At 36.1% G+C, this 19,873-nt stretch overlaps 1 protein-coding gene across 2 annotated transcripts in view; it reads right to left on the bottom strand.

Annotated features, from left to right (window-relative positions):
* ust (uronyl-2-sulfotransferase) overlaps positions 1–19,873 on the bottom strand; it is a 59,945-nt gene that overhangs the window by 28,753 nt on the left and 11,319 nt on the right. Inside the window, exon 2 of one of the 2 annotated variants that reach the window (XM_015376747.1) lies at positions 5,640–5,756. The exons of the other annotated variant lie outside the window; for it this stretch is intronic. Within the exon in view, the coding sequence (XP_015232233.1) occupies positions 5,640–5,756 (117 nt within the window). The remainder of the gene's footprint in view (positions 1–5,639; positions 5,757–19,873) is intronic. 2 annotated transcript variants of the gene reach the window in all.

The raw sequence follows: 19,873 nt of genomic DNA, 5'->3' as shown, positions 1-19,873 counted from the left end.
CTCTGTGAATTAATGCCAATCATGCTATGTTTGTGTTTTTAACATCTAATCTGTCTAACTGACCTACTGACTGATTTAACCTTTATTATTCACACAAAACTACAACAAAACTCTCCTGACTAAATCCGGAAATAAAACAACATGATTGGCTTTAAGAAGATGGAGACAGAGGACAACTGAATTTCTGTTACTATAGTAACCGAAACAGAGGTTGAGTAAACTCTATTTGTGAAACAGAATACTTTATCATTGTTCAAATATTTAAATTAGCATGGTAAAAAGAATAAAAAAAGGAACTGTTCTCCTTTTACATATAAAAAAAATCTACTATTTTCTAAAATTCTACTGTTGATTCTACTATTTTCATTGTTGGTTTCAAATTGGAAAATTAATGATACACAGTTAAGCTGCATGTGTCCCATTAGATCACTTGATATAATCGAATGGCACTTAACATTACTAACAATAGCAGACATCATAAAGTTAGGACAACTTGCCTGATTGCAAGACATTTGCTAAAACGTTGACCCATTACAATCCCATTAATTCATCACATAGTTTATCTACAAACACTATCACAGCTGCACTATGCTATTTTCCTGGTGTTTTTTAGTGTATACCGCTGTGGTCTCACTCTGAGCTTTACTGACTTTACTGGCTTTACTGAGCTTTTCTAAGGAATGCAGAGGAAAGGATGTGTTTGCAGGTCTTCTCAGAGGCATTTCAGGTCATAACGTGGGAAAGGACGCCAAAAAGCAGACATCTCTGTTTTTAAGTCTGTGATCCATCACAGGCAACCTCCCCCTGCAAGATCCAGACCAGGGCCACAACCTTAATCAGATCCTCTCACTTTTCTACTCTTCATGCTTCTCATTAGTGTTTTTGGGGGTCATTTTTTCCAGGGTATGAGGCTTGTAAAAGCTGACAGTTGCCCTTTGTCCCCACCTCCTACAGAGTGAGAAAAGGAGCTTAGGCCGCTGTACAGTGCACTGTACTCTCTGACCTCATTGTCCTACATCACTGGGAGTTAGAAAGATAGAGGTAACAAGACTTTTCAACTTTATTATGAAGTGCCATTATCTTAAGATCACAGTTCAGCAGTACATAAAGGTGTGGTTGTTTATGCATCACTTATACCTTAATGAAAAGACATGCACCCAGGACTATTAGCAGTGTATCCATCTGATACAACAAAAATATAACTTAATATTTTGATCTCATCAACTAGTCTTTATAGACAAAGTTGCTTTTGTTTCTGCTGTTTTTGGCCTTGAATAATCTTTGTTGTAGTTTGGCCAGATCACCACCTTCTAAATTTGTTTATGCTACGTTTAACAACACAACAAAAGGGGTCATGGGTAAGTATCTTCTGGTTGAAATTTGGTTTGAAGAGAGCATCAAAATGAAAGTATCCTCTAGGAGGCCCACCCCTTGCAGGGAAGGATGTCAAGGTCATGTGCCAATTCAGCTAAGTGGCAATGTAGGGTAGAGGCCTAGGTATGGTGATTCCTAGCATCAATATGCTGTTCTAAGAATATTTAATCTTCCTTCCTTATTTAAGAAAGGTAACACACTTGTTAAAAAAAGATGTCATAAAATGTGAACAGGTTTTTCTTTTGGTTTCTATTTTGTGTGTGACTCTCAGTGCGTGTGTGTGGAGGTGTGGGTGTGTGTGTGTGTCATTAGGTGATTGACACAGAACCTAACTCGAGAGTGACCATGCATTGGTATGTAGCTAAAAATTAAATTGGATTACTGGGTCACAAGATCCATGGGTTTCAAAGAATCGCTTGTTATCTGAAGCACTAAGTACTTCGCCATAAAACTATAAAAGATTAAAAACAAAACAAAAATTGTGGTAATAATAGGTGATCGTATTAAAAGATTTACAATAAATGTTGCTCGTCAGAGCAGTCAAGAAAGGTTTTAAATAAAGAAACAAATATTATTCATTGCAATTCATTTATTTATACCCCCCCCCCAAGTACTTAAAAAGTACTTTTATATAAATCAAGGTCTGCAAAGTGCCATATGCAATTGAATTACACAATTTAAGAAAAGAAAATTAAACAAAGTTCAAAACAGATAATCTTTTTAGGATAGCAAAGGTAAATTTAATTAAAGTTTGTTTTAAGTAGATTATTGAACTCAGAAAGAGAATAAGCCTTTCTAACATGCAAGGCTAGATCATTGCAAAACTTCTATAGCAGCTATGGCAAACGCTCCTATCACCTCTGTTATTGCTTGTTTTTTTTTTTTTGTTTTTTTTTTTAGATTATAGTGTATAAACATGGCAAATATATAGCCAATCTTTTGCTGAATCATTTTTGATAAATATATCACACTGACTTTGTCCCAACCCTTAGGTTCTGGAATTTTCCTTCTGCTCTGTCTCTTTGAAGGGAATGCAACAGCAAGTTTGGGAATTTCATAAACATGTATTTAAAGCATAGACCATTTCATTTGCTTTGTAAAACAGCCTAAGTATGGTTTAGGAAAGCACACATCCAAGAATAGTCCGAGGTGGGAGCGGAAAACCACACAGAAATGTCTCTCGAGAGAATGTCCAAAAGAATTGGCAAACGGTTTGAAGTTGACAAACCTTAGCTCTCTTTACAGGACATAAGTCAAGGTGAGGATGGAAACTTACAGACATGCTATCATGAAATGTTCAACAAGCATACAGTATGAAACCAGATTACAGGTTCGTCTTGAAGACTAAACTCTCTCATCTATAACCACACACTGCCATAATTTTGAACACCACAAAAAAAAGATGAAGTTGTGATGGATGGTGGATATACTTCAGGTATCTGAAGCTTTATTACTTTTATTTCCGAATGTACAAAAAGATCAAGTGCCAATTTGCACTAGAGCCAAGAGGCCCACCGTTCCTGCCCAGTGCATCTGTATAAATCAGTCCCATTCAGACTCAGACACATGTCTATGGTTACAGTCCTCACTAAACATTTTTACCACAACAGACAGCATACACAAACACAGTCACTGTGCATGGGTTACATACACAACACATTTTGCTTTATGTGTGTGTGTGTGTTTATGCAATATGTGTGTGTGGTCACAGCGTCCTTTGATTTGGTGTGTGGGAGTGGCCCACCATTAAGACACATAGCTCAGCCCATTGCTTTAATTACAGAAGGGAGCATGGTTGAGTCAGGGGCAACACCCCACTATGCCTTGCTCTACATCACCCTCCAGTCAGTGAAGAACAAACAATGTTCAAATATCTCTGCAGCACAAATAAAGGCTGTTCCATTGATATGTTATTGCAGGTGCCTCTGCCCTTAAACCTGATAGGAAGACTAATTTGGGGACCTGATGCTCAACCCTAAATTTTGGTTTCTAAGATGTAGTAGCAAGGACTTAGACTCACATACAACCACATGTGTGGGGCTTGATATGTCATTAGTGGACACCGGTAGTTTCCACCATACAAACTGTATGACAAGTATGTGCTGCAAAACTGATGACCCAGCAAAGGAAGTGTTGACTTAGCTGGTTGCAAAGCCACTAGACAGGTCAGAAATAGACAGGAGAAAAGTTTCAAAATGCCTCAGTGCCTTTGAGATTTAAGGAAAGCACCAAATGTTCTTGTGAATTAAAACATTTAAGAAAGAATCACACATATATTAAATAGCTCAATATTTTTTTTTACTATTTCTTATTCCCCTCAGGATATAATAATAATTTGCTGTGAATAATCTATGAGATACAAAAATAAATGTCAAGGTTAAACTATTACACGTGTCTCCAAGGTGGTAAATGTATAATGATGTAAATGTGGACAATTGAAGGATTTCTTTTGACCTTTCTAACAGCTGATTTGACATTGTTAAGTGTGAAATTATACAGAATTATAATTATGACTAATGTCTCTGAAATCAGTATTAGTCTAGCCTGATAAGCCAATTAAAACGCCTGTTAAGCCTGAACAACAACACATCTTTATCAGGAAATAAACCAGACTGTTTAAAGTGGATGCCATGAAAGTCAGTCTGTTCACATCTTTTTATTAATTCTGGCCTTTATTTTAAACTTGAATCAACATGGGACTGAGGTGTTTCTGTCTGAATTGAGCTCCCCCAGATGTGGCTATGGACGTAATAGAATCAAATTAGCTTATTGCAGTAAATTGGAAGGATATGTTGGTGACTTTTTGCCTATAGTCAGAAAAAAAAGAGGAGATCACCCTTGTTTTTTCTTTTTTGGACATAGCATACTTCATACTTCTAATATACCTTTAAAACACAACGTCGAAGCAGAACAAGGATGGTCTGATAACTTTTTTATCACTGAGCTGTAAACAATGTTTCTATTGTCATATTAAAACAAAACCATTAGGTAGTGATAAAAAAAAAAAAACATCTTATAGGTTCTACCAACTGATTAAGCAATTATTCCTTAGAGTGTGACCGCAAACGTTCATGTGTCACAGAGTGCTTCCGGTTAATCAAAAATGTAAAGAAACATTATTAGGGAACAGAGCCAAGTTCAATTATATAACAAAAATAAACAAAGCATGAATGCAGCATCAGAGTGTACTTTATGTGTGAGGAATGGTTGTTGTTGTTTTTTTGTTTTATCCTTGCTGCTTTTATGTTGGTGTGTTTTATTTTTGTATTCTTTTAATTGTGATCTGTGGACTGGAGACATTTTTTAAAGATATTGTTTTACTGTTATAATGCGGTAAAGAATAATCTATTCTAATACGGTTTCAACTTTCCATCAGCTGAAAAGATAATACTTGGTTGTTGTGTGTAACAGTACTGATATAGTCCTGGTTGATCTGAATTGTTAAGAATATCTCTAAGGTGGTTCCAAACACCTACTGGTTTAAATGTGGGAAATGGAGGAAAACACATTTTTAAGTTTCTACCAATTTATTTGTCAATATTAGTCTGATAAATGGGGCAGATACTGATGTGCATCGCGGTGCCTCTAACTGGCCAGTAAAACTCTAAATGGTGAACAGCAGGGGATCGACAGGAACATAATCTATTAGAGCTGATTGAATAAAAAAGATGTTTGAGGTTAGGGATGACTGCACAACTTGTCACACATTAAATTACCTCATTAGCTGGGCATATGATGGTTTGCTTTTAACATGAGATAAGATGGTGGATTTATGTAACTATGATATTTGCACTTTGCTTGTCTTATGGGAGTTCCCCAAAGCGCCTGAGAAACATAACTCACTGTTTAAAAATTGTTATAACTATGTTTTCTTAAAGTGTCGATCTAAACTTTTCTTTCTAGATTTTACACCAAGTACAGAGATCTATGTTAACTTAGCATTCATCTGGTATATTGAGGTAAATAAGCATTTTATGAGATTGAATGTAGAGGCATGACGAATGAAATTAAGTGAGGCTACTATTCAATATAAACCAGGAAAGATTTTTTTCCATAAAAAAGGTAAATAAAAGTTTCAAGTATTGATAATAAGATTCAACTAGAAATAATTCCTTAAATAGTGTCAGAGCAGAAATAGAAAAGCAATACTGTACAAATCAGATAATATGACTTGATTTCTGGTAAACTGAAAGCCCAGTCAGCTTATTTTTAACAAGTCACTTCCTTCCAATAAGCACCAGAGTGCTTTTGCAATTTTTACGTACCTTGTCTTGCCTTTTGGTCATGTGGACACGACACCAGATGCCTTTCTACCCTGTCCTTATGGATAATGAGCCTGCTGGTAGCCCTTTTGCCTGACCAATGACTTTTCCAACTCAACCCTACAAAAGAAGTCAAATGGAGGGGACCTTTTAAATCTGTCTTCAAGATTTTGTAAAAATTTAGGATAAGTTGTAGGTCATATTGCAAAACATCTAAATATACAGTAAACAAGGTATACGATTTTATTTTTGTATTTTTGCCAACAATCCAGTTATTTCTATGGAAAATTAGCACATTTTTGACATACATTTTTAGAGGCTTACAACTATGATAATATCAATTATTTTTCTTTAGGTACTCTTCAGCTGCAAAAATTAAATTACAAAGCAGATGAGTAATAGCCTAGCCTGTTTCGCACTGCTAATTACTGCTGCTATTAATATTGTGTATTACAAAAAATATTGGATTGTCTTTGTTATATTTGTGTGGAATTTACATGTCACACACAGCATTATCTATTTAGTGTGTTTTCTTTTTTAACTTTTACACCACTGCAGGCTAAATGCATATTATTTTACATTAAGTCTGAGAAATGCGTATCACAAAGAACTCCCAGGACTATTTATTAGCTAATAATCTCTCTATGCATGGATAACAGCCACTTTTATTATGACACAAATTATGCTTAAGAAGGTAACAGGTAGTAAGGTGGTAAAGTAAAATAAACCACGGTAGAACTGTTTCAGTACCGAAAGTGCAGGCAACAGAGGCAGTTGCACCATAATAGGAAAACCGTCATTTCCTGATAATTAGAAAAGAAAAACTAAAAATTACTCATTATCTAGGGTCTATGATAGCAATGCACCCAAAAAAGAAAGATACCAAAACTTAGTTTTTTAAATTATCTTCAGACATTTTATGAGGCCAAAATTAAATTATATCACAAATTGAATGTTTTCCTGTTATTGTGCAGCCCTAGCTGACATAACCTTTGATACTTGATAGATAATCCTTTTCTAGTGGGTTTTAGTACCATGTTGTGATGATCTTTTTTCCTTTAGAACATTTGGTGACAAAGGAAGTGTATAGACAAGTGAAGCTTGGAAAGTTTAATAACAAGTAATGGCTCATTGCATATACAAAGCAAGATGTACAAACTTATGTCCAAACTCTTACAATTTAATAGATTTGACAGTAAAGTTCTGAGTAGGACAGGGAAATTAATTGATTTGCATTATGATTCCAATTTAAAAAAGTTTTCAAATCACAGAGGCCTCTGTTTTGGTCACATTTATTTAACAAAAATATGACACTAGCTTTCTCCTTCTAAGCCTTTATGTGGCAATATGCTTAAAGCTCTATGGTAATTTTTAACCACCTAATATCTGACTGAACCTCATGAACATAAACCTCTCCCCCTCCAACAACATGGCTGTCATACTACGAAATGGCTTCTGCAACATCTGCATCACCTATCTTGTGAAGTAATGCTGAGGTTTGCTTACATTAATAATTTGAAAAAATATTATTTTATTAGTATGTAGGATTGTATAGGCCTTACATGCCACAGTCACATTGTAATGGTGATCTCTACGGTCACTAGTTTGTCAGCTCTGTGCCGACATAGTGCAAAGATGTCTGCCTCTGCAATTGCGAACCCGAACCTTACGGACAAAGATAAAGATTGAGACTTTCAATTGGTGGGTGATAATAAATGACATACTTATGTACAATATAAAATTTAGGCAAAAAAGCATTTTATTGCTGATACTTTCTGTCAACAAAATGTTTCTACTTTAGAATCAAATTTGAGTTTTCCTGCTTTTGAAGACTTAACTGATAATTACAGAGGAATATCTTATGATCAAGAAAGGAATAGACCAAGATAAAAAAAAATCATGGCTACTGTAGAACCTGACATATCCCTAACAACAAACTATTGTGTTAATAAAGGTATTTTATTGCGGTAGTGTTATAACCATAAAAATTACATTTAAAATAAGCACCGCAGTCATAGTGAAAGAAGGCTCTGTTTGAAGTCAAACAAAAGTAAAAGAAGAAGTAACTCTTGTGTAATCATCCTCCTGTAATGGTACCTTAGTCCCCCTGAGCTTGGATAAAGCTTAGTTAGTTTCTTTTATATATATTTTTTCAAAAGCTTATTTTTTGGTGTATAAAGATTTTTGAAATGTTTGCTTCATTTCACAGCGTTTATCTTGTACAATTGCTTACCCAATGGTCTATGTAGAGCCAGAAGCTGACCTAAAAGTTGTATGTTGACTGTAAGACATGGATACTTGCCAAATCCCCCGCATGTACTGACATCTATTATAAGCTGTAAAAAAAATAGCCTTTTTTTCTCAGCTGAAAAGATGAAACAGCCAGCATCCAAATCCAGCCTTTTACCATTTGGTGGCAATACAGCAAAATAATGACTGAGGCATTTCATAGAAATAATTAGGAAGCCATAAAAGTTGCAGTTTCTTGGCAATTACCTTTAAAGTTTGTGAGAAACCCCTGCTGCTGCATGTCAATTTCTCACTTAGTTACCTTATGTGTCCTTGTATTCTAGCCCTAAGCTTTATGTTTGTTTTAGGTTTTATGCTTGAACATGCATGCAGCCACAGAGGACCCTGGAATCAGCTAAAGGATCCCAGGTTTGACTTTGCAACTGAGCAAACTGGGGGTATGTACAAATGTAAGTTTTCAAATAAATTTTAAACAAGTAATGAAAAATTGCCTCATTAAGTGAATATCAGATTTTGTCCCCCCTTAGTTACAATTTCTCTACAGTATTGAAAAAAAATATGGTTCACATCATTGCAAAATCATCTTTCTTTTAAACTCATTTGAAGACTGATTATCCTCACTTATGTTTGCTGAATTCTATTTTAATAGACATTAGTTACATTATTTATGTCAAGGGATTTAAGACAGTTAATCAATGATTTAATAAGGAATGACACTTTTTACACGGATTGTAAGACCTAAAATTTAAAAAAATTATACTTTTTAGAATGAATTTTGGTTACCATTGTATGACAAAAAGGTCCATAGGAATGCCTAAAACATTGAAAAGAACTAAAGCTGAAAGGGTGTAAAAATATTTTTCACATTTGGCTATTATTCTTATTAGCTTTATTGGTAGCTTTAAGAAATGCTGATTGACTAAAATTTTGAGAGGTTTTTTTTTCTTACAATCATGTTTACCAATCCTTCAAACGGTTTAGTCTGTTACTTGCCCTGGTTACATAAACTTGAGTGTATGTATGAATTTTATAAAAGCAAGATTTAGATAGAGAGGAGACTGTAAACAGACACAACTTTTACTCAGAAATGCAAATCAGTTTATTCACATTAAAAAAATTTCAAAACTGCAAATCTTCTCCTTCCTTGTATGGTTCTAAAGATAATTAAGTCTTTATGTTTGCAAGGTAACATCAACAGACAAATACTCCACTGTAAACTGGGAGACTGAATTTGTAGAGAATGCTCTCAAAGTGGAAAGTTCCAGCACAATAACCAAAAAGAGATCAGAGACTAATATATGTGATTAGTAAAACTTAACAGCTCACAGCCTTTTCCTGTGACAAAAAAAAAAAAAAACATATCTGGGAAGGCGGCTGTGGTGCAGCATGCTGAGGAAATGTAAAGGAAGGAAGTTGGACAGAGATAGAAAGTAAGGGGAAACAAATTGTTATCTAATCACAGTTTGATTCCTCTACAGAGGTCAGGAGAAGATGAACTGCCACATCAGGAAGTTTGATTGATTGAAAGATAATGATTTTACCAGAAACAGTAGATCCATGAAACGATACATAAATGAAGCAATTTATGCAGTTGGTGATATGAGAAAACATTTAAGAAATGATTTTCTTCCGTGCAGATGGAGCAACCTAATATGAAAGCCATTTCATGCAAGTTAAGATCAATGATGATTAACAGCTGTAATGATAAAAGATTTAAAAAAAATGGCTCTTTGGTTTATGGAATTTTACAGACTGCTGAAAGGAAGTGTTGGCCAAGAGCCTCAGACAGCTGTGAGAAAACTCCTTGTTTTCCTGTTTGATGGCAGGAGATGCATAGCTTTCTTAGCTTGCTGTTTAAGGCCCTAAAAGCACTTTGATTGCAGCAAACTATGCCCATTTACCAAGCTGTTTGCAACATTCAAACTCAGAGCTTTTCCCTTTTTAATATCATTATTTTTCTGCAGAAGTCGTGCACATAGTAAGATTCTGCAACCCAAAAAGCATGGGATGACACTGCAGCTCGGTCCTGCAGAACAAACGCAGCATAAAGGGAGTCTGTATGGTGCTAAGTCTCACACTGAACTGAGGAACAGAAAAAAGTGAGCAAAAGAAGAAAAAAGAACAGAAAGAGTAGGTCAGGAAAAAAGACTGAGAGCAATTTATTTTTATCAGGTTATTTAAATATGGGGGGAACTGGACACAAAACTAAATAGCATGACGATATAAAGCAAAGTACCTATGGCAGAATGAGGTTGTAGTAGTAAAAAATATTCTGATAGCCTTGCCAAAACTGAGATTGTGTCATAAAATTTTTCCAAACTTAAAAGAAAGAGAAAGTTCCATAGAATGAGTTCCAGCTGAAATATGCTACAGTGTTTGTCTTTCATTAGGAAACCCTGTTCTAGTCTCTGCGCTGTTGTTCTACTGCAGTGAGGTGTGATTTCAGCCCGTTTGGTTTGTTACACATAAAGTCCAGTAATATTAAATGTTTGTTTTTTTCTTAACAAAACAAAAAATCTTTAATTTTCTGAAGGACAGACCTTAACAGAAATCATAATAGATATTTTTTGTCAGGGCTCCTGTCTGTGTGTTTTGTTTTTGTTTGTCTCCCTTCCACCAACAGCAGGCGCCTGGTTCCGGTTCGCCTCCTCACACACCTGCTGACGGTTACCTCATTAACGGAGTGCTCTTAAGCTGCTGATTGCCAGTACCTCGACGCCAGGGTGTTTGCCAGTTTTTGGTACTCTAGCCAAGCTGAGTTTTCTCTGAGTAAGACTGAGTTCTTGTCTCCCTGAGTTTTAACTTTGTTTTTTTTTTTTTGCTCTTTGGCGGGAGTTCTTCTTGCAACTTGGCCTTTTTGGGCCTTCTTTTCCCGTGGGGGTTCACTTGGTTTTAACTTGCCCCGGGGTTTCAACCGGGGGTTTTGGTTCCGTTTTCTTTTTTGAGGACGTTGAAATTACTCTCTGAGCAAGGGAATCATCTTCACCAAGACCCGTTCAAGTACTGCAGGAAATCTGAGTGGCAATCAGCGTCTCTGTTCACCTACACCGTCTGAGTTCTGGGTAAACCCTGTTCCGCCCTCCTCCGAATCAGACATACACTAGAAAACCAACACACAGATTGGAGTCAAGGTTCCTTCACTTCTCTGGAAACATGAGTCAAAAATCAGATCCTCTCCTTCAAGATCATCAAATCAAATCTGTCAAACTTTTCATCCGTGTCTCTCTGTTTGGTTTCACTGCATGTGGGTCCGAGCCCTAGATAAAATCATGACATTTTTTACAGCCAAATTCTGCTATGAATGAGTGAATGTTTTAGAATTAAGTCAGCTGTTCTCAATTTACATCCTAAACATTTATATGATTTAAATCATGACCAGTTGAAAGCACCTTATGACAGGCAGCTACCGAAAAAACTGTGTAGACAAAAAAAGAAAAATCTGTGAAAGGGGAAAATAACCAATGCCTGCTGGGGACCCAAAAGGATACCCTTAAAACAAAAAACACATGTTGAGGTTATTAATAATGGAAGCTGAGCTTAGATTCTGTATGCAATTCTTTAGCACAATCAACCTCCTTATCCACCCATTGAAAATATCTACATTCAAACAGAAGGCACGCAGTATTTTTCCATTCTTTAGAGGTACTGAGTTTCATTTTCCTCCGCTAGTTAAAGAATCTAACTTGGAGGGAGTTTCAGACAAACTAAGGAGCTTTTCCAAGCACAACATCCCAGTGGACTCCAAGTTCAACAACACCGTCAGAAAAAAAACAAGTTCATCCAAAGGATAAAATAGCTAAACACAAGCTGAGCCATTTTAAAGTTGTAGACCACTATGGCTCAGACATTTGACATCCATACAAGATCGAAGACTAAGTTGTTTACCTACATTTCATGCATAAGGCACCCACTTCCTAAAGATGAATCAAAGTCATAGAGCTCAATCAAAGTCAAAGACTTAGTTGAGAACTCTTGGAAACATCTTTGTGTTCTTAACTCTTTGCATTTGTATTGATTTTTAAATTCAAATAAAAAGAAAACCCCATATTTAGCTGGGTTTCCAGTGTTTCATCTTACACAAGGAGATCTGACAAATAAATCCAACCACAAAAAGATCAATCCTGCAGTGACGCAAAAATAAAACGTTTACAGTAATTGCTGAGAAGGAAATGGCCTAGAAGCCACCATGAAACTGCCAAAAGTTGAAATGCAAGTGTGTTTCCCACAAATTCACAATGGTTTGTCAGATATTTTAATTAGGTAACTGTCTCACTTTAATTTAGGTAATATATCATCGTTAGAATCATACTGTGGCAGTTTATTTTCGTAATTGCAACTGTGGAAGGTTTAAATACTTTCAAACCCTTGCTTCTCTACATTTATAATGTTTTTGTACAAAACAGCACTGTGTGGAATGTCTCCCTGTGTTCTCAAGGCTACAAAAACTGCAATTGCCCCTGTCACAATCTGGGTTTGAGGTTTAGTCCATTCAGACAAGCAAAAGTAAATTTTGACTTGACAGGGGGAAGTAAGGCTTAGCTCCTACAGCAGTGTCCGAAAACCCCACAACCTCTCAGTAAATGCATATTGGATAGTGGTACAGTCCTGACCTTCATGTCTGTATTATCTATTACATAAATACTTATTTGACACAAAGTGCTGTGAGGCTCCATGTTGGTCTAAAGTGCTGATCAGTGCCAAGTTAAATCACTGCTAGATCAGAACATAGTCCCTCTCTTGATCCATGTACATTTTCTTAAAGGAAAACAAGTAAACATACATATTTGGAAAAACTAGTAAGATAAACTATATGCATCTCGCTGGTACATGTAGGTTGCAAACATGAAGTTTTGGCGATGCTCATGCTCACTGGGGTCGCTGTATCAGGGATGCTCTGGACTGCTCAGGGCCGCTTCTCGTTGGCAGTGCATCTGCTGATCCTGCTTATCATTAAGAGGATGGACTGAACTGTTAAACCAGGTAAGTGACTCAGTCTGATAATCATCTTCTGTTCAGATGATCGTGGTCACTTACCCGTGTTACCCCCCCCCCCCAGCAGTCGCTGTCGCTCCGCAGATCCTCATCAGCTCCGTGCTTCTGTTCTGTCTGTTAATGTTTTTATTTTCATAAATGTTTTGAAATTTCCTGACTTTCTCAGCTTGAATACTGGGTCCATCTATCCTGTTTATGACAAGATGCATCTGCACATATTTTGCTCTATGCACTTCAAGAGCTTCAAAATGTGAACAAGCCTTTACACTTATTCTTATCTGTTCTTGCATCAGATTTTGTTTTAGCAATTAAGACTAAAAGGTGCTCTTTTGTGTTTTAATTTTTAATCCCTTTTAGCTGATGCAATATAACCCTGATTTATCTACCAACAAAGACAATACTCCACTAACATATGTGAGGTTTGAAACCAAGTCAGATTTAATGCTTATGTAGGTTCCATGTAGAATCTCTGCAGACCGCAGGCATAACTTGACATATATATTCAGTTTTAAAAGTGAAAGAATGGGGTTTCTGCTTTCTAATACTGTACAGTTACTATTGCAAATACTTGTCAAGTAAATAAAAGAACTCCCAGGCACTTCAGTGCTGTCTAAATAGGGGTATACCATGTTCTGGATTTAATGGGGATGGTTACGCTTTTGTAAACAAGATTGGGCTTTTAATCATTTATTAAGGGTCCATTAAAATCACCTAAATTTTCATTTTTTTTTCACCTGAATAACATAACACATTTTTCTCCCAATCCTCTGTCTCCAGTTTATCTATATGGTTCTTAAAACAGTGCATATGAAAAAACTAAACTAAAACAAGTGGATGAGCTGTAAAAATGTGAGCAAAGCAGAGAACCAAGTCCCAGAAGCCACAGGATGTGCGTCTGCAGCAGACCACCTTGAAAACCATGACATCATTCAAGTGCCCCCTGAACCTCAATACACACAAACAGAGAAGCACAAACCAAAAGGCAAACAAGGTCTTTTTTTCCCTTATTCTCATCAGGTGCCAACTAAAGTGACTGTGCCATGTGTTGAACACATGGTGGACATCTCTTAAACTAAAGAAGCTAACTTGAACACCTGAAGCTTTGCATAATTAAAAAAAGGCTTTCTTCACAAAAGCATGGATTTGTTTTTTAAGCCAAGGTCAAAAAGAATGTTGAGTAATTAAGCTGATGATCACAATCCGCAAACAGGTGTTTGACACAATAAAGGATCATTTTGGCCAGAAATTAAACAAAGAGTTGAAATTGAGCTAATAACAACAGATTGTTCTCCACACCTATAACAGCAGTAAAGCACCATGTCCAGGATCCCTGCAGAGTTTTGCAAATTATGCTTAATCATACACAGGATGAGGGATTGCTGTAAAATCAATAACAAGATGCAACCGGTTAGGTTTCCTTAAAAAGATAACATTTTACCAGCTGGAACTACTTAATTGAATATCAGTTGTGAAGAGCCATTATGGAAACAAAATTAACTGATTTGACCAACTCTTACGTTACATGTATGTTATCCAGATAATTCTTTAGTTTGCAGGCTAGTGACTATGGTTTTAACAATTAAAACCTGATAACAAAAAAACAAAAAAACATTTGAACCAACATAATAACAATGAGGATAAGGGTACATATTAAACCTTATTCTCCTTACAAACAGGGAACCACATTACCTCCTATGATTTTTTTTTTCTCCTCTTAAAAACCCCTTCATATTTCATGTCATCTCCTTCACCAGCAATGGAATCCAAACCAAGAGCTCTAAAGAGAAGCAATAAAAAAATTTAAACCCATTATGGGTCATTAGGAACCTAATTTTCTTCATAAATTTGGTTTCCTTATATTAACGCTGGAGTGCCAGATACAGTATAGCAATTCTGCTGTTTCTGTTGTGGAAATTAAGAAGAGCAGCTGAAAAGATGCAAGGTGCTAAATGTTACCACTGCTCTGTTAAGGCAAGATTGACTATTGCATGAATATTTGGTCAGCAGCAGTACAATAAAAACTCTGTCTTGTATCCACCCTTTAAACAGGCACCTTACTGGGCCTTGCACTTCTCGCTCACACACATACAAACACACACATGTCGCCAGTGAACAAACCAAAGCAAGGCAGAGGCAAACAGACAACATCTGAATGCCACCAAAGTTGTTTATTCATACATGGCAGTGGAGCTCCACCGCCTCAAGGTGAAGGGAACTCTCTTACCCTTGACTGGCCTCTTGGAAACATGGGCATGGCTCAAAACTCAGGCCAAAACCACACACAGGAAGTGCAGAGGGAAACATCCATCTTTCATTCATAAACATCATCTCATGGTCAGCTCTTTGTCAATTGAGGGCTTTAATGACAAGTGGTGCTTAATTGGTGTCAGGCAATGTGGTTTTAGATGCCAAGCTTTAATACTTTAAATGTGACCAATGTGCATAAACTGGACTGGAAATGAGCTTGTAAAAGCATCATAAACTATAAAAGACAAAAGGATACAAAAAATGCATTCTACCCAAACTGTAACTTACTGGTTTGATTAAAACTTTAACCTCAATATTGGCATAATCTTTTTTTTTCTTCATCAGCAATACACCGCACACTGGCAATGCTCATGCACACATATTAAAGCATTAGCAACAGGCTGTGGTCATTTTTTCCCACAGGTTGCGGGTCTTATGGAGTTTACTTTGGCCAGTTATACATGTATTAGATAGGAGAATTCTTAAAGGAGTTATATGTCTTGATCAATATGTTACCAGAAAAAAATTCTCTCTAATTCAGATCATTATATCTGATAGTGAAGAAAAAACAAAGAGGTAAACAAGAGGTAAGAACTGTTAAAATGAAAAAAGTCAGTAGTCATTGTGCTTACTCTTAAATAAAGTTTAGAAATCCTCATTTACTTAGACTTGATTGGTCTAAAGACATCACAGCTTGCAAAAAAACATCTATATTAATTTATCCAAAATAAACGTCTTCCTGTTAAAAAAGAGCACATGAAAAATTCGGTGCTTTCCTACATTTAGAAGGGATTGGATTATGACCATTATGTTATCACTGTTTACCTGTAAAAAACCTCAATCATAAACGCTGTTGTCACAGTCAAACATCAGGACAACAGTTTCTAACAAACCAGTCTTAAAAATAGTAAAACTGCTGAATGTTTGCTTAAGGTTCTGCTGGAGGTTTCTTCCTGTTAAAAGGAAAATTTTCCTCTCCACTGTCGCTACAAGCATGTTTGGTTTGAGGGATCAGCTGGTTTTCCTTATAAAGAAAACTTTGAATCAATTTGACTGCATGATCTGGTTGAACTGTAAAGTGCCTTGAGATAACGTGTTGTGAATTGCGGCTAAATAAACTGAATTGAATTAAATAAGTTAAACTTGAAAATCTGGTATAATAAAGCATTAAGTGGAGTTGACCCTGTAACTTTTAGTAAGGCATTAATTATGTGGGTATTTAGACTTTCAATGAGCGGGATGTTTAGTGTTTTTATACTCCCTAACTCTGAAAACAAGCTCTGGAATCTTGTGGAAAAAAGTGCTGGATGCTCACATCAGAAGTGATACAAAAAAGTTAGCTCCCAAATTCTCCTGAAGCTCAACAAATTTTTCATCAGACTTTTTGAAACATCTCATCCCTTATTTTCGTTTGTTTTGTTTTTATGTCCCAAAAATCTAAATGTATTTTTTAATCTTAATGTAATTACACACTTCCTTTTAATTCACCTTGTGTATGTCATGCTACACAGCCAAACTTTTTCTTGTCTATTAATGCTTTGTGTTTCTTTCTTAGCATCTGAATCTTATGTTTCTCGTAACGTTGTTAATGTGGTACCACTGAACTTACAGCTGAAGTGCACTGGACTGTCATTTGTGACTTTTGGCCCTGGATAAACCTGGTCTTGAAAGGAAGAGCTACTCTGTAATTTAGCAGTGTGGCTAAGCTATGCTAGCTGGTGGTCAGCGGTTTGCTTCAGACTTTAAGAACAGGCTCATTAAAACTTGACGGCTAATTATAGAAACACAAGGTTGCATATCAAATCATTGTGACTCATTTTAAAATATATAATAAGGTGTTCAATTTTTGTGCCCTAAGTTTCAAACCGTCATTAATTTAGCTCGGCCGCAGTGATTTTCAATATAGCTAAAAGAATGTTGGAAGCAATACCAAACTACATACGCCTATCAATACCCTGCCAAACGAAGGGCCAATATTTTTTTACCAAGTCAAAAACAAAAATTGGACTCTATTAAAACCATGCAGTTTGGTCAGTCAAAGATTAAACCTGTTTATAAACAGAAAAGCATGCTTGAAGCAGCGAGTCGAGGGTGATATGGGTAACTTCAGAAAGACAGCCGGCGTTTCCAAATCCTGTGGTTGTGTATAATAGAACTGCATGTAGTGATTAGAGGCACAGGCTTTCCAGCTGGCAGTACCACACAGCTGGAGCACCCAGTGGTACTTGTTCTGCTCTGTGTATTTTAGAAAAGTAGACAGCGCTTACTGAGAACATATGTTCAGCCAAATCTTTTTTCCGGGAAAAGAAATATTTATATGGAAGGAAGGAGAAGAAGATGTAGGAAGTGGTCAGCTCCTGAAGGAAAAAATTATTTTAGACTATTCTTTAAAGTATGAGTCAAATACCTGACAGACTAAAAACATGCAGATTAAAAATGGCCTTGTCTGGTGCAGAAAAGAAGCGTTGGTGTAAACAGGCATCTGTGAGGATCTGAACAATACCGTAGGAGATAAAGCAACTTGAATTAGCCAGTGAATTACAAATCTTTAAATGATTTTTGACCCTTATATTAAAGTGAAAAATATAAACTGCTGTATTTTTTACAGTTTGCATCCTTCAACCTGTCAGTCTGGATGCACGATTTCTAATGATGCTGCCACCTGTGGCCAATACACAGAACTGCAGCACTCTTCTGCTTATCCTCATAGCTCAGGCTCATATTTGACAAGGTTTTTTATTTTTATTTTTTAATTTTTTCACTTTAAAATAACAATTCATTTGTTTGCTATGTCGGAAACATTCAACATGGACAAACTTAACGTCACTTCTCTGGAAAGGGCAGGAACTTCTGAACCGAAGTAAATTAAGGAAAATATAATTGTGTCAGTAATAATTTTAATTAAAGCAATGTTTCACATTGTGTTTTTTTTTTATTGGTGTTGTCTTTCCTGTATAGCACTTTGGTGCAGTTTTATACCTGTTTTTAAAGTGCTATATAAATAAATTTGACATTGACATTGACAAAATAGGCTACAGGCTTATACCAGCATCGGCACTCAACTACTCGGGTGTCAGTGTGCCCACGAAAACAATGATTTAGTTGTATCTGATCAAACAAAAAGAGCATTTTAAGGATATTTTTCAGTTAAAAAAAAAGTTTGCCTTTCAAGTCCTTTGCTGTGCTGGAGGTAACCATCACAAGATGGGTACAATGGACATACGAACAAGGATATAATCGGCAAAACTACATGTTTAAATTGTGCGTAGTTGCTACAAAGGGACCTGAAGCCCAAGAAAATCCCCCTGAATCTCTAAACTACTACCACCAACCTGAACTGTTGGTACAGTGAAGGATGGATCAAATTTTCTTCTTGTTTCTAGCAAATTATGACAATTTATTACGTTGTAGTTTAATTAAACAACACAATACAGTATATCTGTCAAATTACGGTGAATCTAAAATCACTTATTTAAGCTGGAACTGTGTATGTTTCAATTCGTTGTTGATGTTGAACTGTTAGCTTTCTCTAAATACAAACATCTGGCAATTAAACTTTCTCGAGCTGATCAGTTTTATTTCAATAATGTTCAAGGAAATAGCCACTTCAAAGGTAAAATCAAAACCCATATATTAAAAAGTTGGTAAAAATGACAGGTGATGGGTTGATGTGGATTTCAGCGCTGACTGCAATAATATGCCTGCTTTCGCATAAGCCAGAACCACTGCAAAGAAAGTCTTTCAGCACTTGGGGAAAAGAGCAGCTATAAAAGACAGAGAGAAATGCTCAAAAGTGGGCTTCAGAGAGGACGTCCACATTCTGATACTGGGGTGAGATATTTGGGAGAGAGGAGATTTGTTTAACAACAGGGAACCACTGCATTCCAGCTAAAATGTTTTTTGGAAGTGTTGAGTTTTAATGTTTTTTTAAGGAGGTTCGAATACTTGAAGGAATGTTTCAAAGGAAATATCATGTGACTGAGAATTTGTACCTTAAAAAGTATTAATGTGGCGGGAACTTGAAAATGAAACATTGATCCATTTTAGCTTACAAAAAATTTATAAAAATTGATTTAAAAAAAATGCCATGCACTTATATTTCACCCGACTCAGTCAATTCTTTTGTAAATATGCCAATAAATAAAATTTTTTAAAATCTCTCAATGGAGAAATTTACTGTCTGCATTTAACCCACCCCCTTTGGGGAGCAGTGGGCTGCCACTATGCAGTGCCCAGGGAGCAATTAAAGATTAAGGGTCTTGCCTAGAGAGCAGTGGGTTTCAAACTCACAACCTGAGGATTCCAAGCCCTATGCAATAAACACTAGGCCGCCACTCCCACACAAGTGAGCCAAGTATTTATTTTTATTTTTTTTGCAGCTTTGCTTATCTGGAAATAGTTTTTACTTTTCAAATTTTGACTTTGAAAAATTGCTTAAAGTGTGTCAAAATAAACAGAGCATCTATGAACGTCAGTTTTTCACTCCGGTTACAGATTCTCAACTTGAATTAATAGATAGACATGCTTTTTGATCAATGATTGCCCTGTACTTACAGTACAGTAGCTCTATTTCTCTTCCCATGATCTACTATAGAAATGTATCAAAAAAGATGCATTATGGTACCCCCAATATGTTTCAAAGGTGAATTTGGAGTAATGTGCAGGCTTCGTTCAATCATTTTTTTTTTTTTTTTGCCATTGTCTTATAAAGTCATAAAATGTGGATTGCAAAACTAATAGTTGCCCTG

Source organism: Cyprinodon variegatus, unplaced genomic scaffold, assembly GCF_000732505.1.
Source record: "Cyprinodon variegatus isolate N-32 unplaced genomic scaffold, C_variegatus-1.0 Scaffold141, whole genome shotgun sequence".
Taxonomy (NCBI): domain Eukaryota; kingdom Metazoa; phylum Chordata; class Actinopteri; order Cyprinodontiformes; family Cyprinodontidae; genus Cyprinodon; species Cyprinodon variegatus.
The sequence above is the reverse complement of the archived record's forward strand: the minus strand, read 5'-3'. Positions and strand labels throughout refer to the sequence as shown.